Raw genomic sequence first — 27,394 nt, 5'->3', positions numbered from 1 at the left:
AAGAATAAAGTCTGGTAAGAGGAACTGCCATCCAAAGAGGCTGTTCTGGTCAATACTCTGTTATGGCCTATATAGGAAAAGAATCTAAAAATAGAGTGTATATATTTGTATAACAGATTCACTTCGCTGTACACCTGAAACTAATACAACATTGTAAATCAATTATACCCCAATAAAAATTTAAAAACAAAAACCCTGCAGAAAGTAAAAAAAACTTCATTTGCCTCCTAAAATTTAAAAAAACAAACAAAGAGGCTGTTCTGGTTGACATTGCCACCCACAATCCACATTCTATTTTTCTTTTTTTTTTTTTGCGGTACGTGGGCCTCTCACTGCTGTGGCCTCTCCCGTTGCGGAGCACAGGCTCCGGACGCGCAGGCTCAGCGGCCACGGCTCATGGGCCCAGCCGCTCCACGGCATGTGGGATCCTCCCAGACCGGGGCACGAACCCATGTCCCCTGCATCGGCAGGCGGACTCTCAACCACCGCGCCACCAGGGAAGCCCTCCACATCCTTTTGAGCTTGGGTCTGGATTGGGAGAACTCAAAAGTCATCAGAACCCAAACCAAGATATAAGGTCCATATCTAGCTGGACAATAGCGAATGTTCCAAGCCAGAACACTGGATATTCCTGGGCCGTTCAGAAACGTGTGAAGCCAATTCTGAAAGAACTCCAGAAATGTGGGGAGCAACTAACTCATTCCACAAAACACCTTTTCTTCTAATTCCCCCTAAGAACAATAACTTCCAGCAAGATAAATAAGCAATGCCATATCTTTACAAGCCATTTCCTTTTTCTTTAATCCAAAATGTTAAGCTAAATGCTATTTAAACATGTTTAACTTTAATGGTACTGACTCACTCGTGGCAGGAAGGAGAGAAGACCAGGCATTCTGACCCACTACCGCCAGTTAGGCCTAACCCAAGTCTCTGAGTGGAGATCTGACAGCAGCTCCAGCAGCCAACAGGCAGTGGACTCGGTTTCCCCATGACCTGATTCTGTGACTGTCCAGCAGAAACAATTCTCTGAAGCCTCTTTCAGAACATGAAGCAGCTCAACCTGCCTGAGCCTGCCCAGCTAACCCCTCAGTCAGGTTGGTCTGTTATCTTCCCTGATTGCTGTAAGAATATTTCAAGGAAAACGCAAAGAACACATAAGCTGAACTGTGGTCCTCCCTTGGGGTGTCCTTGAAGCACTGAGGTGTCTGAAAGCTATGTATAGCTGCTGCGAAAATAGGCTTTTAAGAAATGTAGCACAGACACTAACAGTTCTCAAGAGCTCCTTGCTGACATAAGAAGTCATAATGTGAGAGCAGCACATCTGATTTATCACAGGGACCTATCTGACCCCCAGTGGGTGCCAAGGTGTTGGCCTCTTGTCCCTGCAGAGTGGTGCGACACTCAGGACATAACACAGTGTTTCCACCCAAACAGGAACAAACCCAGGACTCAGTGTACACCTTTCACAGCTTTTTATTGCGATTCAGGAAGAGCCTGCTGGTGGCAGGCATGCTCACTGTCCCAGTTTGCCCAGGCCTTCTGCTGCGTGCGTGACAGCATTTGTGACTGTGTTGGTCACCGTCTCAGTGACTTCCTTTACCACTTTGTCCCTTGTCTCTTGGGTCTTCTTTAAAGCTCCAGCAACGGCTGTCAGGAAGAAATGATATCCAGGTGAGCAAAGTAAACAATTCAAGTCACTCGCTGGGTTGGAGTCACCTGGAGTGGCCTGTGGGATGGGGCAGTCTTACCGAGTCATGCCCTGGAGGAGTCTGTGGGGCAGAGGGCAGCACAGCTCCTGGAGGAATGCATTCAAATTTGCTTTTATTTCTCCAAAGAGCTTGCATTTCTCCAACTATTAGTGAGACAGAGCATCTGCTTGTGGGTGTACTGCCTACTCAGGCTTCATTTTTCTGTGAACTGCCTGTTTGCATCTTTTGGTCATTTTTATATTGGGCTATCATTTCTACTACAAATATTTTTGCCCAGTTTGTGGTTTTTCTTTTGGTTTGGCTTACAGTTTTTTTTCCACTATGGAAAATTTTGAAGTTTTATATTGTCCAGTTTACCTAGTATTTCCTTTATAGCTGTTGAATTTTCTGTCATCTTTAAAAAGACCCTCCCTCCTCTGAGATTATGCCAAAATCTATGTTCTCTTCTCACAATTTAATAATTTCATGTATTTGTATTTAAGTCCTAATCCATCCGGAATCTATTTTGTTGTAAGGAGTGAGATATACACGTGCTTTTTTACATTGTGATACTCACAGCACAAACATATAAACATTTATGTAAATATATGATTTTATGTCTCAGATGTTTTGTTCCAGCACGCCTGCACCTGGTCTTTTGTGATGTCATCCTCTTAACATTCCACAGAGATGACTATCTAGATGGAACTTGCTTTAGCAAAGTACAGCCTGTGACCTCAAATGAGCACAGATAATTATACACCAACTGAAAGGATGCCACACTGGGGTCAAGGTGTGATCTGGTTAGGCAAGGATCAGGCTGCTGCCAGCACCCAGCTTCCCTCCTTCCCCGCCCCGACCCTGGCCGTACCATTCTTTCCAGCCTCCTTGGCAGGCTCCACCGCCTCCTTCACCACTCCCTCCACGAAGTCAACTGAAACAATGAGACAAGCCCAGAGTGAGAGCACAGTATAAGCTGCCTGTCCTCACAGCAGGGCCCAGACAACCCTGGATACCCTGGAAGGGGCTCGGGGATGCTGCCCCCACCAGGACAGGACAAGCTGCTCCCAAGAAGGGCCCCCAGCTGGCTTCCTTCAGAGACTGGAGAGGGGCCCGACTGGCAGGAGATAAGCTGAGTAAGCTAGGTAAAGGCGCAGGGCTCTCCATGCCCCTTGGCCAGCGAGGCCTGGAATGCCAACGAGCAGGCCCTGCTGCTGGCTGGGGACCTGGAGCCAAGGCCAGGCGTGTTTCCCAGGTCACCAGGCCTCTCAAGCGACCTGCGGTCCTGCCTGTGGCCGGACGGAGGCTGCGCTGCAGTGGGAGGCTGAATGTCAAAGCTCCCTCCGGCAGTACCAAGCTCCCCAGAGCAACTCCTCCAGCACCACGAAACTCTCTGCCCTCCCAGGTTGGTAACGGGCTAGCCCTGGAAGACGCCACGGTCAGAAAACCTGGCTCAGCTTCTACCTCCTAGAATCACCTCCACCACTTGGGTCCCTCGTGTGCAGACTGGGAGTGACATAGCACTCAGAGAGTTGGTGAAAAGAAAGGGGGTGCTCAACAGCAGCTGCAAAGTTCAAATGAAACACAGGTTTGCAGCCCTTTAGAAAGAGAACAGCAAACTCCGGCACAAGCTGTTTTTCACAAAACGTCCAACAGGTGGGGCCTGGATCAGCCTCCCTGCATCCAGCGACTGACGTACAAAAAAGGATTTCTGGGTTTTTTGTGGCTGCATTGGGTCTTCGTTGCGGTGGCTTCTCTTGTTGCGGAGCATGGACACTAAGCACGCAGGCTTCAGTAGTTGTAGCTCGCGGGCTCTGGAGCACAGGCTCGGTAGCTGTGACACACGGGCTTAGTTGTTCCCCGGCATGTGGGACCTTCCCGGACCAGGGCTCGAACCCTTGTCCCCTGAACTGGCAGGCGGATTCTTAACCACTGTGCCACCAGGAAAGCCCTTGGGGACTTTGAAGAAACTGAAAATGTCCTTTGTGTAAACCCTGGGGGCTGACTTTGAACAGAATCAGACTCGGTGGTTTCTTATTCAAGAAATCTTTGAAACTTTAAAGTTATGGTAAGGGGAATCGGGAAGATGGTGGAAGAGTAAGACGCAGAGATCACCTTCCTCCCCACAGATACACCAGAAATACATCTACACGTGGAACAACTCCTACAGAACACCTACTGAACGCTGGCAGAAGACCTCAGACCTCCCAAAAGGCAAGAAAGTCCCCACGTACCTGGGTAGGGCAAAAGAAAAAAGAATAAACAGAGACAAAAGAATAGGGACTCGACCTGCACCAGTGGGAGGGAACTGTGAAGGAGGAAAAGTTTCCACACTAGTTAGGAAGCCCCTTCGCGGGAGGAGACTGCGGGCGGCGGGGAGAAGCTTCGGGGCCGCGGAAGACAGCGCAGCAACAGGGGTGCGGAGGACAAGGCGGAGAGATTCCCGCACAGAGGATCGGTGCCGACCGGCACTCACCAGCTCGAGAGGCTTGTCTGCTCACCCGCCGGGGCGGGCGGAGCTGCGAGCTGAGGCTCGGGCTTCGGTCAGAACGCAGGGAGAGGACTGGGGTTGGCGGCGTGAACACAGCCTGAAGGGGGTTAGTGCGCCACGGCTAGCCGGGAGGGAGTCCGGGGAAAAGTCTGGAACTGCCTAAGAGGCAAGAGACTTTTTCTTCCCTCTTTGTTTCCTGGGGCGCGAGGAGAGGGGATTAAGAGCACTGCATAAAGGAACTCCAGAGACAGGCGCGAGCCGCGGCTAACAGCGCGGACCCCAGAGACGGGCATGAGATGCTAAGGCTGCTGCTGCCGCCATCAAGAAGCCTGTGTGTGAGCACAGGTCACTATCCACACCCCCCTTCCGGGGATCCTGTGCAGCCCGCCACTGCCAGGGTCCCGGGATCCAGGGACAACTTCCCCGGGAGAGCGCATGGTGCGCCTCAGGCTGGTGCAATCTCCCGCTGGCCTCTGCCGCCGCAGACTCACCCCGCATCCGCACCCCTCCCTCCCCCTGGCCTGAGTGAGCCAGAACCCCCAAATCAGCGGCTCCTTTAACCCCGTCCTGTCTGAGCGAAGAACAGACGCCCTCCGGCGACCTACACGCAGAGGCGCGGCCAAATCCAAAGCTGAGCCCCGGGAGCTGTCAGAACAAAGAAGAGAAAGGGAAATCTCTCCCAGCAGCCTCAGAAGCAGCGGATTAGAGCTCCACAATCAACTTCATGTACCCTGCATCTGTGGAATACATGAATAGACAACGAATCATCCCAAATTGAGGAGGTGGACTTTGAGAGCAAGATTTATTATTTTTTCCCCTTTTCCTCTTTTTGTGAGTGTGTATGTGTATGCCTCTGTGTGAGATTATGTCTGTATAGCTTTGCTTTCACCATTTGTCCTAGGGTTCCATGCGTCCGTTTTTTTTTCTTAATAATTATTTATTGTAATAACTTTATTTTATATTACCTTCTTTTGTTTTTTCTTCCTTCCTTCCTTTCTTTCTTTCCTTTCCCTCCCTCCCTCCCTTCCCTCCTTCCTTCCTTCCTTCTTTTTCTCCCTTTTATTCTGAGCCGTGTGGATGAAAGGCTCTTGGTGCTGCAGCCAGGAGTCAGTGCTGTGCCTCTGAGGTAGGAGAGCCAACTTCAGGACACTGGTCCACAAGAGACCTCCCAGCTCCACATAATACCAAATGGAGAAAATCTCCCAGACATCTCCATCTCAACACCAGCACCCAGCTTCACTCAACGACCAGCAAGCTACAGTGCTGGACACCCTATGCCAAACAACTAGCAAGACAGGAACACAACCCCACTCATAAGCAGAGAGGCTGCCTAAAATCATAATAAGTCCACAGACACACCAAAATACACCACCAGACGTGGACCCGCCCATCAGAAAGACAAGATCCAACCTCATCCACCAGAACACAGGCACTAGTCCCCTCCACCAGGAAGTCTACACAACCCACTGAACCAACTTTAGCCACTGGGTACAGACACCAAAAACAAAGGGAACTACGAACCTGCACCCTGCAAAAAGGAGACCCCAAACACAGTAAGATAAGCAAAATGAGAAGACAGAAAAACACACAGCAGATGAAGGAGCAAGATAAAAACCCACCAGACCTAACAAATGAAGAGGAAATAGGCAGTCTACCTGAAAAAGAATTGAGAATAATGAAAGTAAAGATGATCCAAAATCTTGGAAATAGAATAGACAAAATGCAAGAAACATTTAACAAGGACCTAGAAGAACAAAGAGGAAACAAGCAATGATGAACAACACAATAAATAAAATTAAAAACACTCTAGATGGGATCAATAGCAGAATAACTGAGGCAGAAGAACAGATAAGTGACCTGGAAGATAAAATAGTGGAAATAACTACTGCAGAACAGAATAAAGAAAAAAGAATGAAAAGAACTAAGGACAGTCTCAGAGACATCTGGGACAACATTAAACGTACCAACATTCGAATTATAGGGGTTCCAGAAGAAGAAGAGAAAAAGAAAGGGACTGAGAAAATATTTGAAGACATTATAGTTGAAAACTTCCCTAATATGGGAAAGCAAAGAGTTAATCAAGTCCAGGAAGCACAGAGAGTCCCATACAGGATAAATCCAAGGAGAAACACGCCAAGACACATATTAATCAAACTGTCAAAAATTAAATACAAAGAAAACATATTAAAAGCAGCAAGGGAAAAAGAACAAATAACACACAAGGGAATCCCCATAAGGTTAACAGCTGATCTTTCAGCAGAGAGTCTGCAAGCCAGAAGGGAGTGGCAGGACATACTGAAAGTGATGAAGGAGAAAAACCTGCAACCAAGATTACTCTACCCAGCAAGGATCTCATTCAGATTTGATGGAGAAATTAAAACCTTTACAGACAAGCAAAAGCTGAGAGAGTTCAGCATCACCAAACCAGCTTTACAACAAATGCTAAAGGATCTTCTCTAGGCAAGAAACACAAGAGAAGGAAAAGACCTACAATAACAAACCGAAAACAAGAAAATGGGAATAGGAACATAAATATCGATAATTACCTTAAATGTAAATGGATTAAATGCTCCCACCAAAAGACACAGACTGGCTGAATGGATACAAAAACAAGACCCATATATATGCTGTCTACAAGAGACCCACTTCAGACCTAGAGACACATACAGACAGAAAGTAAGGGGATGGAAAAAAATATTCCATGCAAATGGAAACCAAAAGAAAGCTGGAGTAGCAATTCTCATATCAGACAAAATAGACTTTAAAACAAAGACTATTACAAGAGACAAAGCAGGACACTACATAATGATCAAGGGATCGATCCAAGAAGAAGATATAACAATTGTAAATATTTATGCACCCAACGTAGGAGCACCTCAATACATAAGGCAAATACTGACAGCCATAAAAGGGGAAATCGACAGTAACACATTCATAGTAGGGGACTTTAACACCCCACTTTCACCAATGGACAGATAATCCAAAATGAAAATAAACAAACACAAGCTTTAAATGATACATTAAACAAGATGGCCTTAATTGATATTTATAGGACATTCCATCCAAAAACAACAGAATACACATTTTTCTCAAGTGCTCATGGAACATTCTCCAGGATAGATCATATCTTGGGTCACAAATCAAGCCTTGGTAAATTAAAAAAAATTGAAATTGTATCAAATATTTTTTCCAACCACAACGCTATAAGACTAGATATCAATTACAGGAAAAGATCTATAAAAAATACCAACACATGGAGGCTAAACAATATACTACTTAATAACGAAGTGATCACTGAAGAAATCAAAGAGGAAATCAAAAAATACCTAGAAATCAATGACAATGGAGACATGACAACCCAAAACCTATGGGATGCAGCAAAAGCAGTTCTAAGAGGGAAGTTTATAGCAATACAATACTACCATAAGAAACAGGAAACATCTCGAATAAACAACCTAACCTTGCACCTAAAGCAAATACAGAAAGAAGAACAAAGAAACCCCAAAGTTAGCAGAAGGAAAGAAATCATAAAGATCAGATCAGAAATAAATGAAAAAGAAATGAAGGAAACAATAACAAAGATCATTAAAACTAAAAGCTGGTTCTTTGAGAAGATAAACAAAATTGATAAACCATTAGCCAGACTCATCAAGAAATAAAGGGAGAAGACTCAACTCAATAGAATTAAAAGTGAAAAAGGAGAAGTAACAACTGACACTGCAGAAATACAAAAGATCATGAGAGATTACTACAAGCAACTCTAGGCCAATTAAATGGACAACCTGGAAGAAATGGACAAATTCTCAGAAATGCACAATGTGCCAAGACTGAATCAGGAAGAAATAGAAAATATGAACAGACCAATCACAAGCACTGAAATTGAAACTGTGATTAAAATTCTTCCAACAAACAAAAGCCCAGGACCAGATGGCTTCACAGGCAAATTCTATCATACATTTAGAGAAGAGCTAACACCTATCCTTCTCAAACTCTCCAAAATATAGCAGAGGGAGGAACACTCCCAAACTCATTCTACGAGGCTCCATCACCCTGATACCAAAACCAGACAAAGATGTCACAAAGAACGAAAACTACAGGCCAATATCACTGACGAACATAAATGCAAAAATCCTCAACAAAATACTAGCTAACAGAATCCAACAGCACATTAAAAGGATCATACACCATGATCAAGTGGGGTTTATTCCAGGAGTGCAAGGATTCTTCAATATATGCAAATCAATCAATGTGATACACCATATTAACAAATTGAAAGAGAAAAACCATATGGTCATCTCAACAGATGCAGAGAAAGCTTTCGACAAAATTCAACACCCATTTATGATAAAAACCCTGCAGAAAGTAGGCATAGAGGGAACTTTCCTCAACATAATAAAGGCCATATATGACAAACCCACAGCCAACATCGTCCTCCATGGTGAAAAACTGAAAGCATTTCCACTAAGATCAGGAACAAGACAAGGCTGCCCACTCTCACCACTCTTATTCAACATAGTTTTGGAAGTTTTAGCCACAGCAATCAGAGAAGAAAAGGAAATAAAACGAATCCAAATCGGAAAAGAAGAAATAAAGCTGTCACTGTTTGCAGATGACATGACACTATATAGAGAGAATCCTAAAGATGCCACCAGAAAACTACTAGAGCTAATCAATGAACTTGGTAAAGTAGCAGGATACAAAATTAATGCACAGAAATCTCTGGCATTCCTATACACTAATTATGAAAAATCTGAAAGTGAAATCAAGAAAACACTCCCATTTACCATTGCAACAAAAAGAATAAAATATCTAGGAATAAACCTACCTAAGGAGACAAAAGACCTGTATGCAGAAAATTATAAGACACTGATGAAACAAATTAAAGATGATACAAATAGATGGAGGGATATACCATGTTTTTGGATTGGAAAAATCAACATTGTGAAAATGACTACTACCCAAAGCAATCTACAGATTCAATGCAATCCCTATCAAACTACCACTGGCATTTTTCACAGAACTAGAACAAAAAATTTCACAATTTGTATGGAAACACAAAAGACCCCGAATAGCCAAAGCAATTTTGAGAACGAAAAACGAAGCTGGAGGAATCAGGCTCCCTAACTTCAGACTATACTACAAAGCTACAGTAATCAAGACAGTATGGTACTGGCACAAAAACAGAAAGATAGATCAATGGAACAGGATAGAAAGCCCAGAGATAAACCCATGCACATATGGTCACCTTATCTTTGATAAAGGAGGCAGGAATGTACAGTGGAGAAAAAAAAAAATCTCATAAAAGTATGAGATTAGATCACTCCCTAACACCATACACAAAAATAAGCTCAAAATGGATTAAAGACCTAAATGTAAGGCCAGAAACTATCAAACTCTTACAGGAAAACATAGGCAGAACACTCTATGACATAAATCACAGCAAGATCCTTTTTGACCCACCTCCTAGAGAAATGGAAATAAAAACAAAAATAAACAAATGGTACCTAATGAAACTTCAAAGCTTTTGCACAGCAAAGGAAACCATAAACAAGTCCAAAAGAGAACCCTCAGAATGGGAGAAAATATTTGCAAATGAAGCAACTGACAAAGGATTAATCTCCAAACTTTACAAGCAGCTCATGCAGCTCCAAAAACAAACAACCCAATCAAAAAATGGACAGAAGGCCTAAATAGACATTTCCCCAAAGAAGATATATAGACTGCCAACAAACACATGAAAGAATGCTCAACATCATTAATCATTAGAGAAATGCAAATCAAAACTACAATGAGATATCATCTCACACCAGTCAGAATGGCCATCATCAAAAAATCTAGAAAGGATAAATGCTGGAGAGGGTGTGGAGAAAAGGGAACACTCTTGCACTGCTGGTGGGAATGTGAATTGGTACAGCCACTGTGGAGAACAGTATGGAGGTTCCTTAAAAAACTACAAATAAAACTACCATATGACCCAGCAATCCCACTACTGGGCATATACCCTGAGAAAACCATAATTCAAAAAGGGTCATGTACCAAAATGTTCATTGCAGCTCTATTTACAGTAGCCCGGAGATAGAAACAACCTAAGTGTCCATCATCGGATGAATGGATAAAGAAGATGTGGCACATATATACAATGGAATATTACTCAGCCATAAAAAGAAACGAAATTGAGCTATTTGTAATGAGGTGGATAGACCTTGGAGTCTGTCATACAGAGTGAAGTCAGTCAGAAAGAGAAAGACAAATACCGTATGCTAACACATATATATGGAATTTAAGGGGAAAAAATGTCATGAAGAACCTAGGGGTAAGACAGGAATAAAGACACAGACCTACTAGAGAACGGACTTGAGGATATGGGGAGGGTGAAGGGTAAGCTGTGACAAAGCGAGAGAGAGGCATGGACATATATACACTACCAAACGTAAGGTAGATAGCTTAGTGGGAAGCAGCCGCATAGCACAGGGAGATCAGCTCGGTGCTTTGTGACCACCTAGAGGGGTGGGATAGGCAGGGTGGGAGGGAGAGAGACGCAAGAGGGAAGAGATGTGGGAACATATGTATATGTATAACTGATTCACTTTGTTATAAAGCAGAAACTAACACACCATTGTAAAGCAATTGTACTCCAATAAAGATGTAAAATAAAATAAAATAAGATAAAGTTATGGTAAAAATTAAACTCTATCTTCCTTTTTTTGTATAGGATACTCGGAATAGTTTGTTTTAATACTGAAGGGCCCCTCCCTGCTTTCCAGAGTGACGGATTTAAGCCACCAGCTGCTCACCCAGCACCCTGGCTCCCCTCTCGCCACGAGGGGCCTCCTCTGAGCTGCCCCCTCCGGGCCTCAGCCACAGACCCCAGGAATGTATCAAGCCCAGGGGGCAGAGCAGGTCTGACTGGGAGGGTTGCTTGGGGCAGTGGACCCCTCATGTCTCCTCCCCGAGGTACCTTCCTCAGCTTCCATAGCCCCCCACCTCCATCCTGTCCCTATGCGGCTGATCAGCCTCAGCTCCCCATGGGGTCAAGGCCTGCCCCAGTCCTGCTGGGATCAGCACAGGCCCAGTCGAGTCTGTCCTGATCCCCCAGTGGCAGGAACGGTGCAGGTGGAAAGGAGCCTCGGGGTCCTTACCAGCTTCCTCGGTGGCCTTCTCGGTGCGGTGGGCCAGACCCCCGGCGGCAAGCTTCCCCAGGCCTCCCAACATTGTGCGGTGACAGGTGGTGATCAAGCAGGATGCTGGGGCCTGAACCAGTCTGCTTTTATAGATGCCTGGCTGGGCTCTGGGGCACAAGCCCTGGCCCTGCTGGTGAGTCAGCACAGACGGCAGGAGGAAGAGGCTGGGTGGAGCCACCCCAGCGTTGTGGCTGGGGCAGTGCCTCTTTGGCAGCATGAGACCCATACACCCCATATCCTGGGACCCTGTGAGGGGCAGGGACAGGGAGCAGGGTGAGGCTGGACAGAGAGATCAGCTCTGGGACATGCCCCTACCCCAAGGCAAGAAGCCCGAGTGCCCTGTGGGATGAGAGGCATTTGGGGACTGCAGCCCTGCCAGCCCCCTCGGCTCCCCGTATCCTAGGCATGGTACCTAGACAAGGGCTAGGACTTCCAGCCCGCTGCCCACAGTCTCCAGAGTGACCTAATCAAGGGTTTAGGGTTTTGTGGGCCTGGGGACCTGGGCGGTCCCTCAGGCCAGGAATACAAGTGTAATGGGGGCCGCTGCCCTCCCCATTCCCAAGGGCCTCAGTTCTGGAGAGTGGCTTTGAAGCCTCCCCTGGACAGGCTGGGGGGTGGGAGGAGTCAGGGCCATGCCTGGCCCAAGGCAGAGAAGGACACAATATTGACCAGAAGCCTCGTCATCCCTGGCTTGCAGTCACCTGGTTCTCACTCATGGGAGCACCTGAGTGACCCAGCACTGATAGCCAGCATGTGAGGGAACCCAGCCCGCCCTGCGCCTTGGGGCCTGGCCTCTCAGGGGAGCCCTATGAAGTCAGCAGTGCCCACCCAGGCGGTTCTAGGGGAGTAGATGGAGGACCCCACTACCATCTGGGGAGGTGCTTCTGGCCGTAGCAAGAGTTCCCAGAAAGCAGCTCTACTAGCCCCTGATGCACCACACACATGCTTAGGGAGCCAGGCTGCCTCCCTAGTTACTCAGGATGGAGAGAGATGCCTCAAGTCACATACTACATGCTGCTTCCCTTAGTCACTAGCCCAGCCTGAGCCTCAGTTTCCTCATCTGTAAAATGGGGGCATCCATGCCTGCCTTGCCTTGTCACTGACAGCTGCTGGAACTATGCGTGCAAACTCTTGGTAAACTTCTGTTCCCACCCCCTCGTCACTGATGTGCTAGGGCGGGGCTGCTTGGCAGTGAGTCCTGACCAACCAGTGGGTGGAGCAAAGAGTGGCAGGGGTATGAGCCTGCCTCGGAGTGAGAGGGCCTGGAGATGGGACCCGCCGCCACTGGCCAGGAGTCATGGAGGAAAGGCTCTCCCAAGGCCCTACTCAAAAAGTCCAGGCCTGGGGCAGGAGTTTGAGGCTGCTCCCCCCATGTAGGCTCCCTCATCCCTCAGAGGGGTCCAGGAGGGTGTGGTGGTGTCTAATTAGTGTTTACCTGACACAGGCTTTATGGAGCTGGGGCCCTCCCACATTCCTGAGTGGTACCGGGAGGCCCTGGGCAGTGGCCGGCCCACCTGGGGTGGGCTGTGGATGCTGTGGGCAGCAGGAACTCTGGGTCACAAGGCCACAGCCCCACACGTGCCACTGGCAGGAGTAGATCAAGTCTTAAACAATCTGGAGAGTCCCTGTAAGAAAAAATACACTACTTCTCTCTTGCAAGTTTTATAAATATATATGCACTACCCTGTGGACTCAGAAGGGGCCGTGACAGTGAGGGCCCTGGAGCTTAAGCAAGTCCAGATGACTCTGGCCTCCCCTTGCCACAGCCAAACACCAGAGAGCTCTGCTCACACTATCAGGACAATGCTGCCAAGGGTGGGGGCACTCCTGGGACATGGCTGGTGGGAAATGGTCTGAGAGACCCACAGAGATGCTCCCTAGGCCCATCAGAGCCCCTTCCCTGTTTCCTCTGACATGTGTGTGTCCCCCACCCCCAGAGGGGTCCTTTGCGCCAGACTCCCTGTCAGGATGGCAGTGTCACCCACCAGGTCTCGGATAGCTTCCAGACCCCACGACCCCTCCCCACCATCCCCCTCTCCTCAGGAGCTCACCAGCTCCTCGACAGGCCCTGGTCACGGCTCGGCCACTCAGCAGGACTCCGGCTGCACTTCTTCCCTCCCTATCAGACTGCTGTTGCCTTCACCCCACCGCCCCTGCACATGGGACCCTCTCCTCCTTAATGCCTGGCCCCAGTGTGAGCACCCAGACTCCAGTGACAACACACCACGGCCCCAGATCTCCTGGCAAGGCTGGGTTCAGGCAGAGATCCCAAATGCCCAACAGGGGGAAGGCAAGAGAGCTGGAGAGGCCAAGCGGCCCAAGACTGGACTTGGGCCCCGGACCCTGGTGCTCTGGCCCACATCTAGTCCCACAGGCCTTCCCACTCTAGCTCTGACCAGCTCCCTGTCCTCTCAGCTCAGGCCAGCCCATCTGTGGCTCCCATCCAAAGAAACTAGGACAGCCCAAGACCCTCCTAACCGGGATTCTGGTCTGAGGGGTTGGGTGACTCCTGCAGTGAGCAGTGTTACCTGCCTGGGTGAGGTTGAGATGACTCAGGTGGGAACCACCCCATCTTTGGAAGAAGCCTGGTACGTGCTGGGCCCCAACAGAGCAGGCCTTGAGCACAGGCACCCATGTCAGCCTGTCCTGAGTCAGAAGGTCAAGTCCTGCACTTGGGGCGGGGAGAATCGAGCCTTGACAAGAGTCAACTAATTCTCCAAGTAGAATCTGCTCAACAACCCAGTCTGGCAAAGGACCAGCTGACTACATCATCAAGTCAGGACAGGCAATTTTTCAAACAGCAATTTGCCAACTGAGCAATTAATAATTCTGAAAAAAAAAAAAAACCTGTGAGTACTTAAATACTTAGGGCTGTCTTATGTCTGAGGCATGATTTTTCTTCTCCTGTGACTTGAACTGCAAATGCCATGAATGTCAAGAGTTTTATGACTGTCATCCTGCCTATGCTTTCTCCTACTTCTACTTCATGGACTTGAGCTCCCAGTATATACAGCCCACGTATCTTGCACATACAGACCCCTCCCAGCCACAGGGAGACTAGACTCCTGGAGACTCGGTCTGTCAGTCACCAAAGGAAGACTTCCACAGCAGATCAGCACTCATACAACCATGGTTGTCAGTCAGGGTTCCGGAAAAAATCAGAGGGCACATCAAAGGGATACCTGAGGAAAGGGACAGTTCACAAAGGTGTGGACAGACTTAAGGGAACCAAAGAGGGATGGCGAGGCCCCCAGCGACCAGGAGCAGTAGGAGTTGTTTCCTCCCTGGGCCTGGAGGGGCTGTAGACCCCGAAGGGAGCTGCAGCTGTAGGAGAGGGTCAGCAGACAGGAGCTGCAGCTGTCAGCAGAGGAAGAGGGCCACTGCCCAACCACACCCAGCAAGAAGGAAGCAGGAGGAATAAATTCCTCTCCTCTTCTTCTCCATCTCCTATCAATATCCCCCATTGGCTGAACGCAACCGAGTCCTGAGGGTGAGGGAGCCCAGGTGACGCGGTTCAAGAGGCAGGTTACCAGGGCGAGGGCAGGGAGGACAGGATGTGGATTCTCGGTAAACAGAGAACAGCAGCTCAACCTGCTAGACTTCTAAGTCTGGAAGCAACGTGGCTATAGCTTAATTCTTAATTCAGCCCATTTCTCCTTCCTGAAACTCTATGGGGCAACAAGAACACAGGAAGAAGAATTTTTAAAAGCCCATCACCAACTCACACATCAAATTTAACTTTTCTGAAGTTAAGCGTCACTCTCTCCTCATCTCTGCTACCCTGTTGCCATTCCCTCCTTCTTTCCACTGCCTTCCCACCTGTCCCGTGTAGATAACTGGTCTCTCTGATTCTGGTTTATCCTCCTGCATTTTCTTCCCACAGATATGCAGAGACATGTGCCCTGCATATTTTCTTGTATCCTCCTTCTTTCTTTACAGGAATGATAGCATTCCAGAGATATGCAGTTTTGACTTCACTTTTTTCTACCTAACAGTAAAAACATACTATTTTTTAAATATGAAAAAGAATACCAAAACGACATCACATACAAAGAAATCCCACAAAAAAGTGTGCCTCAAAGAAGGCACATGAAAATTATTACCTAACATGAATTCAACTCCAACATGAATTTTAGAAAGAAAATAAGACACTTAATAAAGCATTAGTAGTTATGAAGGAAGACTGTAAAACAGAAATACCAGAATTCAGCGATGAGATGGCAGACGACAGGAGCAGGCAGAATAGGAACTTACATAACTCTGGAATAAAACAGAAGAAAAAAGGTAAAACAAACCATTGCAGAAATGAAGACTAAACTAGAAGGAGCCACAGTAGGTACCTATGGGAACAGAAATGAAAAAAAGCAAAGAAAAAAGAAGGAGTCATATTAAAGACATACACAGTGTTTGGGAGACAATGGCAGATGTGGAAGGTAGAAAACTTTGTGCCCACAACTGGAATTCCCAAAGAAGAAAGCCAAGCAATGTAACAGAGCAAATATTTTAACTAATTTTTTTTTTTTTTTTTTTTTTGCAGCATGCGGGCCTCTCACTGCTGTGGCCCCTCCCGCTGCAGAGCACAGGTTCCGGACGCGCAGGCTCAGCGGCCATGGCTCACGGGCCCAGCCGCTCCGCGGCACGTGGGATCCTCCTGGACCGGGGCACGAACCCATGTCCCCTGATTCGGCAGGCGGACTCTCAACCACTGCGCCACCAGGGAAGCCCCCAGAGCAAATATTTTAAAATACAATTAAGAAATGTTCCTGAAATAAAAGAAATCTAGAATCAATATGGAAAGGGCAAACAGCATACTAGGGAAAACTGAACCAGAACAACCATCACTGAGACGAACCCTAAAAAAATTATTGTACCTTAAAGATAAAGGGGTGAGAGGGATAAATTAGGAGTCTGGGATTAATACACTCTACTATATATAAAATAGATAAACAACAAGGACCTAGTGTATAGCACAAGGAACTATATTCAATATCTTGCAATAACCTAAAATGGAAAAGAATCTGAAAAAATATGTATATGTAATTGAATCACTTTTGTATATGTTATTGAATCATATACAAAACTAAAACTAACACAACATTGTAAATCAACTATATTTCAATAAAAAAGCTGAAAAAGATAAAGAAAGCCAGCCAGTCAGAAAGATCAAGTCACTTACTAGAAATTCCAGTGAGTTAGAAATCAGACTTCTAGGGACCGCTCAACCTTCTGTGGCAAAAGTGGGGCAGCCACGCCTAGATGATGCCCATGGAAAAAAGTGTGAGAAGTAAACTTCAAACCCAGTTGAGGATACAGTATAAAGGCTACAGACCAACATTACCACACATTTAAGAACTCAGAATATGGTTCACATGAGCCCTTCTTTTTTAAAAAAATTTTTATTTTAACTTGTTAGCCTTTTTTTAAAAAAATAGAAAATGCCATACACAAAAATAGGACACTGTGAACCCTCATGGTCACATTGCAATAACCCGAGGGGCCTAGCTATAACAATTCTCAGCTCAGATCCCAGACGTCTTCTCAATTCATCTGAAAATATTTCATTCTTGAGGAAACTTTCAGAGGGCTAACTCCAACCAACCAAGAGATAACAGAAAACATGTCAGCAGAAGGAATGGCACAGCGCTTCTAATATTTTCAGTTGCAGATCTAAGACAGAACAAAGGTGAAGGTGTGGAGGAATGGGAAGCAAATGCTATGTGTTTTCACAAAGTAGAAATGAGACAACTAACAATAACAAAAAAAAATAGGAGAGAAGGAGAGAAGGTGGAAAGCAGAAAACTCTGCCCCTTCTCATCTGTAATTTGATGGGAATCAGAGCTGAGAAGTCCAGTGGAACCAAAATGTGATGTTAGTGACTTTGGTTGGTTGGGGAACTGGGATTTGGAGAATTAGGAACTATCTGAGGAACTGCTAATGGAAGAATTAATCTTTGGAGATTTGACCAAGACCCAACAGGTGCAGTGGCCACAGCTGCCTTCTCCTCAGCCCATCTGGGCTCAGCTGGCTTCATGAACCTCACGGAGACAGGCCTGGGCTCCTATAAGCTCCCATGGCTCCCCAGCACCATGCCCACCTTTTCCCAGACACAGGACCAAAGACAAGTCCAACCTGGCCCTGCGCACCAGGGCTCAGTGTTGGGGGAATAGAGGCACACAGAAACGCATTTGCACGGTGCATGGAAGCATCAGCTGCATGGCGGTAGGGTCTGTAGAAGGGGCTGCAGTGTAGGAGACGGCACCATGGTGAACCTGACAATGTGTCAACTCTGTTATCTGGCAGGAGAACCGAAGGACCGTCATCCCTGCATTCATGTGGCAGATGTTGCCAGAGCCCCACTCCAGGCTCTGGGTGTGCACTAGTCAGTAGAAGGGACTTGGCTGCAACCCGTGGACAACCATCACAGTGAAGCACACAGGAGAGCAACTCATTAGTATATAACCGTGGAAAAGAAGTACAGGGGGTGTGAGAACGTATTGGCAGTGGCCAGACCCATTCTGTGTATGTTGGGGGAGGATCAGGGAAGCTGAGATCTGAAGGATGAAAGAGCAGGAGCAACTTGGACAAGGGTGGTTAATGACGGAGCATGGACATTATCCCGGGTAGAAAAAAAGGGCACATGCAAAGAGATGAGCAGAAGCACAATGTGAAGGGAAATGAACAAGGGTTAACGTGGCTGAGGCAGAGAGGGAGGGTGTGCTGGGGGAGGAGGCTGGGGAGGTGGGTGAGACCGGCAAATACAGGACCTTAGCATCGGGGTAACATCAGGATTGAAGCTTTTGTTTGCAACAGAAAACCTACTTCACAGCGGCTCAAACAATGAGGAAACTGATTCTCTCACCTAGCTCCTGGCAGCTGCAGGCCTGGTTAAGTTAGGGACTGAATAGAGTAACTTGGGATCCAGGTTCTTTCTTTTTTTTTTTTTTTTTTCCAGGTTCTTTCTATATTTCTGCTCTGCCCTCATCAGCAAGTTGGCTTTTCCTTAGGCTTGTTCCTCCTGTGGTTAGAAGCAGCTGTCAGAGTTCTAAATCATTTCTAGACACAAAAATGTTCAGTGGAATAGGAGAAAATGTTTCTTCCTTGTTTTTTTTTTTTTCTTTTCTTTTTGAGTATGAAAAACCTTTCCTAGAAGGCTCCTGGCCCTAGACCTGACTCCTCCTGTCCTTGGCCTGAGCTGGCTCACACATCCATCCCTAAGGCCGACACTCACAAGGAGAACAGGATGAACAGGGATTGTTGGGCCAATTGGAATTTCTCCTGAGTCAGGCAGGGGAAGGATGCATTCCAGAAAAATGTGAGGGCTCTGCCAGTCCAGCCCCACCTGCCTCCTGCTGTGGCCCCAGGTGGTCTCTCCCAACCCTGGCATCCTCTCCTGGGGGCAGGGGCTCCTGGAGATGCTGGAAGCACCTCCAGATTACCCCAGGTAGATATCTCTTCAAGGACCTTCCCTTTAGGCCTTCGCCCATTTTGCAGCTGAGCCCTTCTTTGGGGGACAGTCAGCAACAGGGACCAAGCATGAAACTGGGCCTGGCCCTGGGGTGAGGGTGAGAGATGCTAAGGGTTAGGGAGGAGACCTGTTGCTTCCTCGGGAGGGATCTCAGATTGGAGAAGGGAAAGGTCACCTGTGGGGTGTGAAGGGGAGGGATAGGGGTGGACACGACGACACTGCCTCCTGCTGGCATGTCTGGAAAGCCTCTGGGAAAGCCGGCCCCGAGTCAGCGTGTGAAGGAAAGATGACGGTTTTTTCCCTCAGTCTCCCCAGAACTAAGAAGTGCCGTGTAGCCAATATTAGTGAGTTGAAACGGCATGACTACGTATGTACTCATCCACAAGAGAACGAGATCATTACGGACAGAGGGAATAGTGTGTGCAAAGGCGTGGAGGTGGGGAAACGGAACGGGCCGTCACCTGCCGAGGTGTGGCGGGGGTTCGGATGAAGAGGGCAGCCAGCGCCTGGCGCCAGGGCTGGGCCTTATCCTGTGGCAACAGTGAGTCACCCATCAGCAGGACTTACCCAGGGTTGGTATCGCGTGCATGGACACGTGGACACGTGCTGGGGAGGTCGGAGGGAATAAGGTTTGCGCGAACTCTAGACCCTCTGGGGAAATCTGCCCGATAAAAAAGTCGGCCTCTGCGCTGGGCCAGAAAGTACAGGCGCATCCGGAAAGGAAGGGATACCCGATGGAGTGGCCTAGCGCGCGCACGCAAACAGCCGGGTCCCAGCGCTTCACGCCCACGTGCGCCGCGCCCACGTGCACCGCCCCGTGCGCCGCAGGCACCTCCCAAGGAGGCGCGTCTTGGGCGGAGCTCCTGGCGACCACGCCTAACACAACTGGGTGGGACTCAGATCTTCGGGGCGTGTCCTCGCCCTCCCGGTTCGGCCTCGCGACTCACCGTCGGGTGCGACAGTCGCGCAAGCACCGGGCGGGCGGCGTAGGGTGATGATGGCCAAAAGCTCTGTCCCTGCGTCCCCTCTCTTCCCCGAGAATTCCTGCCCCCTGAAGTCCTCGAGGGCGCCGGGCCCTGGGATGCCTCGATGCTTCCAGCCCCCCGCCCCCGGCTTAGCTCACTGGGAGAAGTTCCCGAGGCCCCTGCCGTTGGAACCCTTCGCCCCCGCGCCCAGACCTGAGCTCCTCGAGGATATGGGCACCGAGTATCCCCCTCCTAGGAAGGGGCGGGTTCCTGGAGCTGAGGGAGCGGTTTTGGAATCGGGGGCAGGGGCAATAGAGCGGGAGAGGGTCACGTATCTAGGTGGGGGGGGGTTGAACTTCGGATAAGTGGGAGTCTGGACGCACGGTTAAGACATGGGAAATGAGTTCTTGGACAATCCGTCTGGGTTTCCGAATTTGGAATGCCAGGACTCTGGACGTCAGGGCTGAGTTTCTGGATACCTGAGCCTCTGCTCTAAGTGAGGGAGGGCTGGGCCCAGTTTGGGAGGAGGCATGAAGTGGACACAGAGTAGGCATATGTGCTTTAATGAGGTGGCCCGCCAAGAGCCTGCTAGAGCTCCGGGCCTGGAAGGGAGTCACCCATGTCTCCCTTCTGTCATTTCAGGAGGCGGAGTATTTTCCCCAAACCCGAGAAAGCCTCAGAGGCCTGGTTAGCAGTCTTGTCGATGGTTTCCTGGGTAGACTTGGCAACCTGGTCCATGGCTGGGAAAGGAAAGGATAGGGCAGTTGAGTGCGGGGCCCTGGGGAACCACAGCCCTGCAGGGTTAGCCTGGCCTGGGTCTCCCTCCCCAGGAAGAAATGCTGGTAGAGGGTCTGCAGAGGAGAGGGTGTGTCTGGGCAAGGGCTGGGTGGAGGGCAGGGCCACGCTGGGGCTGTCCACCCTCCTGCCCACCAGCCCCACCAGACCTTTCTGCCCTGTTTCTGTGGTCTCATCCACCACTTGCTGAGTTGCTGCTCCAGCCGCCGTCACTAGAACAGAGACATGTGGGATACCTGTTGAGATACCACCAACCACAGGGGCCCCACCATTGCCAACCTTATCTGTTCTCTAGAGTGGTCTGTCCTACAGGCCCAGGGATGGATGCCACGGAGGTAAAGTTCTTTGACCAAGGCCACTCAATGAGGGGCATGAGCCCTTTCCATGACTCCAGGTTGTTCTTGTTTATTTGTAACTCTGGGCTCCTCCCCTCTGGCCTGCTTCCCTTGCCTCTCCAGGATTGCTGCAAAAATATCCAAGTGAGGAAGGAAGGCAGGGCTGGGCCAGGCTGGAATTGGCATCTGGGCTGTGGCTACTGCTGGGCACAGCCCAGGGAGAACCCTGCTGCCTTTAACAACTTCTCCCCCGGAGGCTTGGCCCAGATGCTTGAATTCCCACATTTAGAGCACTGGGGCTTCTACTTTGCAAGGCCCTCTCACCACCTCCTGTCTCCTGTGCTTCTCCCCAGAGGGCACACAAGCAATGACTGCCAATGCCTCCGTGAAAAGGCAGCGTAAGGCATTAGGAAACGAAGTGTGGAACGTAGGTGAAACTTCCAAAGTCAGGCCATCTCCTCTAGACCGGAGTTCGTGCCTGTGAAGAACAGGGTTTGCAGGGGCTCAGGTGGGTCCCCACCTGCTCGGTAGGCAGACAGGTGGCTCTGGCCTTCAGAGATCTGACTCATCCTTGCTGTTGAACAGGAAAGGGCCTGCTTTACCCAGACCCTGGGGACCAGGGGGTACAGGGGTCAGGCAGACCCTGGGTCTACTGCTCACAGAGGTCCCTGAGGTCTCTGTCTGACGTAGCACAGTCAAGACCACAGGGAAGGAGACTCTGCACTCAGCTTACAGATGGGGAAAGTGAGGCCCAGAAGGAAGGGTAGTGTAGACAGAGGCTTCCTGGTACCATTTTAGCCTCAGGGGAGCAACTGTGGGCTTTCCTTGGGGCACTGATGAAGGAGGGGGTTGGTTTAGGTGTTTTCTGTTGACTGGGGTATGTGTAGGACAGACTGGGAGCTGGAGTCCCAAGGGAGGCTGAGCTGGGACTGGAAGAGCTGCCGCTGGTGGGGCTGAAGTCTCCTCACGTACCCTACTCCCCAGTCCACCCCCAGCCCCCAGCTTTATAACCTCAGGTCTGAGGGGGAAAGAGCCAGAGGTGGAGAAACTAAGACTGGGGACCTGCCCTGCCCGCCTGAAGGTGGGAAGGTCCTCTGCCCTGAGGACTTAAGAGGAAATGAGTATTTCGGAGGAGGGCGGGGAGTGCTCAAAACAAAGCGCGGTGGGAGTCTGAAGCCACCCGTCCCATCCTGTTTCTGTGCGCCTCTGGGACCTGGCGGGCAGAGATCGGGCGTGGTGGCAGAGCGCGCTCTACTCCTGGACTGTCACTCTCCCGAGGGCCCGGGTGGGGCCGCTCCCGGCCCTAGCAGCTGCCTCGGATTGGCTCTGGCAATGCCCAAAGCACCCCACCCCCCCACCCCCCCGCCCCACTCCTCAGGCACTGCTGTTCTCCCACTTCCCTCAAGGCATCATTCCCGGGCTGGTCCGGGTGGGCGTCCTTCCGGGTCCCTGCAGCTCTAGAGAGGGCCCTTCCTAGCCAGAAACCGCCCGCCGACTTTCCGGCTGCGCAGTCCCCAGGTTTCTGCCCCCGGCCCCACCCCCGCGTCCACCCGGGGGTCCCACTATGTGCCCCAGGTCCGCGCGCTGTCCTCACCCGCTTCCTGGGCCGCCCCCTCCACTTGCTGCGTCAGGTCCTGCAAGCCTTTGCTGGCCATGGCTGCTGGGGTCTGCGAGGTACTTCAGGATAACCGTAGCGACGTTGGATCCTGCTCAAAGCGGCGGCGACCCGAGCGCCAGCTCCGGTTTTTAAGGCGCCCCAGGGCCGACCCGCCCTGCAAGGAGGGGGGTTGGAGGGGGCGCGGGGCGGTTCCCAGCACTCGAGCTCAGGGGAGTGACCGGGCCCTGCTCCAGTCCCCGCCGGCCCGAAAGCTCAACCTGGCCTCCGGCGGGCCGTAGTAGGAAGGCCGAGGGTCTGGAGCGGGTCTCGGGGCTGCAGAGGGACTGGATCAGGGGTCCAGAGAGCGGCTGGGGGCAGAGGGGGGCGCACCAATCTCCCTCTACCGCGTGAGCGGGACTTTTCCTCTTTGACCCTGAAGATTCCCCAACCTGTGAGCGCGGGGTCAGCACCAGGTCAGGATCTCCAGGCTGGAGTGGTCATTAATAATAGCAGCTGCCTTTTATTAAGCATTTATGCCTGGCGCTGCCCTAACGCTTACAGCCTCTAGTGTAACCTTCACAACTCTTGGAATGGGTGTTATTAGCAGTTTACAGGAAGCAATTGAGGACAGAGGGCGAGTTAGGTCTCACCCAAATTCACATGTCAAGTCCGAGTCGGTGGGCTGTAAAGCTAGCGCCCTGACCCACGCCGAGCTGGCGGTCCCCACACACTCAGCCTAGACACTGCAGACTGGCCCTCTGCCCAGCCGCTGCTGGGACAGGGGTAGGGAGGGAGCACAGTGGGGAGATGGTCGAGTAAATCCCTTCCGAGAGGGTGAGTCACTTGCGTGCGTGCGACCCTGGCTGGGGACCAAGCAGCCTGAGGTGGAGGGGGAGTAACGGAGAAGGCGGCCCGTGTGTGTCCAGCCAAGGCAAGGAAATCGTTGTCGGTCACCAAAGCCCAACGACCTTGGGCAGGAAGCACCCCAGGCCAAACAGCGAGGAAGAGAGTGGCCAAGCCGCAGGCCTCTCAGGTCACCACTCCTGGGACCGGCGCGCGGGGCGTGGTGACGAGCGGGGGCGCTGGGAGGGAGTTAGTGACCTGAGCGTCAGTAGGGCAGCCAGGGATCCCAGAAAAAGCAAAAGACCCTCGAGGCACTGTAAGGTCGGACCTTAACAAATGGCACCGCGAAACAGAGGAAAGCTTCAAGTGAGCTTTATTAGGGAGCGCTCCCGGGCGAGGTTCACTGGCCCGAGAGAAAGGGGCCAGAGAAGTCGCGTCCATTACTGGATGAGGGGGATTTTTATTGGGGTAAAAGCAGAAGGCGGCTTGCAAGGGGAGGGGGTGGTTTGCTATACAAGGTAATTCCTTATGTGGTGAGGATACAGCAGGGCCAGGTGTTGGTTGGTCTGTTGTGGGGCGTAAGCCCATTTTCCCTTCCCGTCAGCCCCATTGTTTTCTGGGCAGGAAGTTAGAGTCTCAACATCCTGGCGCTCAAGGGTGCAGTTCGGACCCCCACCCGCCCAGCGCTCTTCCGCTCCAGAGCCCGCCTTCGGAGTCTGGAGACCACCCACTCTGCGTCTGGGTGCGGCGGCTCGACCCTCTCTAAGGCTGCTCTCTGATTCATCCTCTTGGGGCCTGTTTCTGCACGTCCGTCGGGGTCTCCCCTATTGTGGAGCTCTGGGAAGCTCCCACCTACCCAGGTCCACTCGGCTGGCCCAAGCTCTGCGTGTAATGCGTGGGGAGGGGTGGATAAGCCTTGGAGGGTCAGCCCCTGGTGTGGGGTATATGGAAACACACACACACGAAATTGATTAAGGGAGAAGGATTCCCGGGCAAGAGGAAGGGGCAGGCGCTGAGATCAGGTGGGGGAATGGGACACCAAACGCAGACTAACAAAGCAGCTGCCCCGCCCCGCCCCTCCCGGCCTTGAGCCTGGTCCAGCCCCGAGCACTAAGGCGCTGCAGAGCCGCCTGATGGTACCTCCTGGACTCCGGCGAGCCCCGCCCAGACCCTGCCCCAGGCCTGCCTGCCCTCCTGAGGCCTGCCAGCCCTCCTGAAAAACCACCAGTAGCACCAGTCCCTTTAGCCAGGAAGGCCTTTTACACGGCTCCAAGTTAGCTCACCACTGAGCTGCTGTTGCTTTTTGGCACCAGGCCCAGTGGACAAGGAGCGAGACTGGGAGGCAGCAGCCTCTCTGGGAGGGGCTTTTGGGCCCAAGAAGGCGACAAAACGGACAGTTGAGTGGCTGTAAAGCCTCAGGCACCGGAGTCAGACCTCTTGGGTTCACATACCCCCAGGGCAAGTTCCTTCATCTCTCTGCGCCTCAGGGTCTCAAGGAGCCTCATCAAGCCTGACAGTGGGGGGCACAATACCAGAATCTCCCCAGTGTTACGGTGAGGATTAAATGGGCTGATGGATGCCTGACACTCCGCTGAGGGTCCTTCAAGGTGGGGGGAGGGAAGGCCCCCTTAATCTTGCTAATTCTTACTCATCCTTCCAGTTTCATCGAAAATATCACAACCACGGGCTTCCCTGGTGGTCCAGTGGTTAAGAATCCGCCTGCCAATGCAGGGGACACAGGTTCGAGCCCTGGTCCAGGAAGATCCCCCATGCGGAGCAACTAAGCCCGTGCGCCACAACTACTGAGCCTGCGCTCTAGAGCCTGTGCGCCACAACTACTGAAGCCTGCGCGCCCTAGAGCCCGTGCTCTGCAACAAGAGAAGCCACCACAATGAGAGGCCTGCACAACGCAACGAAGAGTAGCCCCCAGTCGCCACAACTAAAGAAAGCCAGCACACAGGAGCAAAGACCCAACGCAGCCAAAAATAAATAAATTCATTAAAAATATATATATCACAACCTCTGGGAAGCCTTCCTTAACTATCACAGATTAGATGAAGTATGCCAGATTGGGCCTCCCAGCATTCTGTACTTCCCTAACATGACACTTACCAGACTTTAGTGATTGCTTTTCAAATTCTCTCTCTTCCCTCTGTAGGAGAGCAAAATTTGACACTCCAAAATGTCATTTTGGCAAGCCAGTTATTTCAAGGTGAAAACAATCAAGGCCCAAAAGACTCAGGGGAAAACTTTGATCTTTCCCCTTAGCTGAATTTAGAGAGAGGGCCTTACAGGAATAGAGCTATCGCCATAAATAACTAGAGTATGAACTAGGTGTGTAGACAGGGAGGAACCGAGAAAAGTCTATTTGTTAAAATTCCTCTCTGTGTCCCATTGTCTGTGCATGGCCCAGCAAACATTTATTTACCGAACATTTGCTTTTCCATCTCCATGTCAATTGCCTTCCTCCCCAAATCTCTAGCCCCAAGATCCTCTTTTGTCTTTAGCTGAAGATGGTATTTAAGGTGAAGGCTTCAGCCATTTTGACAAGTTACTCAGTTTTCCTGGGTCTGTCCCATGTATACACACTATTAAATTTTGATTTTCTCCTGTCAATCTGTCTCATGTCAGTATGATTCTTTGAACCAGCCAGAAGAACCTAGAAAGGTAAAGGAAAATTTCTTCCTCCCTGACACCTCCAAGATTCCGAGCAATTGGAGAGGAGAGAGCATACCTAGTTTGGTTCCTCAGAGTCAAGCACCTTGCCTGATACATGGTAGATGATTGAAAAATCTGTTACAGCAACGTTGGAAGAGGTCATCAAGAGGGTATAACTGTTGGTTGCCTTGCGAGCTGGACCTGGGCAATCAGAGGCTCCTCACCCCCTCCCCTGTTCTTGGAATGTATGTCCTGCCTGCAATTCCCATACCAGCGGCCATTTCAAGGACACAGCCTTGACAGAGTAAGGTGTTGTTGAAACCCTCTGGATTGAATATATGACTGACCCGAGTTAAGTCCTCTGTTAACTTTTAAGATTTTGGTGGGCTGGGGCAGAGATCTATTCATCTTGTGGCCGCCCAAGACAAGCCTCATATGTAAGTTCTCTTATTAAAACTGCCACCTGGGCTTCCCTCGTGGCGCAGTGGTTGAGAGTCCGCCTGCCGATGCAGGGGACACGGGTTCGTGCCCCGGTCCGGGAAGATCCCACATGCTGCAGGGCGGCTAGGCCCGTGAGCCATGGCCACTGAGCCTGCGCGTCCGGAGCCTGTGCTCCGCAACGGGAGAGGGCACAACAGTAAGACGCCCGCGTACCACAAAAAAAAAAAAAAAAACAAACCTGCCACCTACTGGGACTTCCCTGGTGGTCTAGTGGGTAAGACTCCACGCTCCCAATGCAGGGGGCCCGGGTTCTATCCCTGGTCCGGGAACTAGATCCCACATGCACGCCGCAACTAAGAGTCCGTATGCCGCAATGAAGATCCCAAGTGCTACAACTAAGACCCGGCGCAGCCAAAATAAATAAATAAATATTAAAAAACAAAACAAAACTGCCACCTACCGAAAAAAAAAAAAAGGGACAGGGTGCCTGACGCTTCTCGGATAAGGAGAGGATGGGGGAAGAGCAGTAACTCTCTAGGGAAGTCAGGTGCAGCCCCACAGATCCCACAGCACATAATAGGGGGCTTAAAGGCAAAGAGCACTGCAGTGCCCATGGGATGGGGAAGAGGCTACCTGGACCGGGCAGACCTTGTTGTTTGATCACAGGAACTGGCCCTGAATATGGGGGTGAGAGCAGGGGGCAAGCAGCAGGGACCCTCCCAGGTTCCTTCAGCAGAGGAGAGGGCACTGGGACCCCAGGGGCCGAGTCTAGGTGTCCTCCTCCCCCAGTTACCTGAGAGGGCCCAGATCCTCACCGCTTTCTCTCCGGCAAGCCCAGGCCCCAGATGCCCTCCTCCTGGGGTACGCACAGGCCTGCTGATAAGCAGTGTCTGAGCCCGGAGCAGGAACACCTGGGACTGCCCGCACCTCTTCCA

General features: G+C 50.4%; 2 protein-coding genes across 3 annotated transcripts; both read right to left on the bottom strand.

The window, feature by feature from the left end:
* Positions 1-1,467: 1,467 nt before the first annotated feature.
* On the bottom strand, positions 1,468-19,544 carry FAM25A (family with sequence similarity 25 member A). 2 transcript variants are annotated; one of them, XM_032608963.1, is made up of 3 exons: positions 11,319-11,587; positions 2,560-2,622; positions 1,468-1,647 (listed from the first exon to the last, which is right to left on the bottom strand). In XM_032608963.1, exons 1-3 carry the CDS (start codon positions 11,584-11,586, stop codon positions 1,514-1,516), a joined length of 465 nt encoding a protein of 154 aa, XP_032464854.1. In that variant the 5' UTR covers position 11,587; the 3' UTR covers positions 1,468-1,513. The 2 variants fall into 2 exon arrangements, 1 of the variants encoding a protein (XP_032464854.1); XR_004346294.1 differs by lacking the exon at positions 11,319-11,587 and adding an exon at positions 19,393-19,544 and having other exon boundaries at positions 1,575-1,647.
* A 793-nt stretch (positions 19,545-20,337) lies between these two features.
* ADIRF (adipogenesis regulatory factor) lies at positions 20,338-22,674 on the bottom strand. Its single transcript, XM_032608535.1, has 3 exons — positions 22,515-22,674; positions 20,735-20,797; positions 20,338-20,530 (listed from the first exon to the last, which is right to left on the bottom strand). Exons 1-3 carry the CDS (start codon positions 22,573-22,575, stop codon positions 20,424-20,426), a joined length of 231 nt encoding a protein of 76 aa, XP_032464426.1. The 5' UTR covers positions 22,576-22,674; the 3' UTR covers positions 20,338-20,423.
* Between the last annotated feature and the right edge of the window lie 4,720 nt (positions 22,675-27,394).

This window comes from Phocoena sinus, chromosome 16 (assembly GCF_008692025.1).
Source record: "Phocoena sinus isolate mPhoSin1 chromosome 16, mPhoSin1.pri, whole genome shotgun sequence".
NCBI classification, from domain to species: domain Eukaryota; kingdom Metazoa; phylum Chordata; class Mammalia; order Artiodactyla; family Phocoenidae; genus Phocoena; species Phocoena sinus.
Note: the sequence above shows the minus strand (reverse complement) of the source record. Positions and strands in the feature narration are given on the sequence as shown.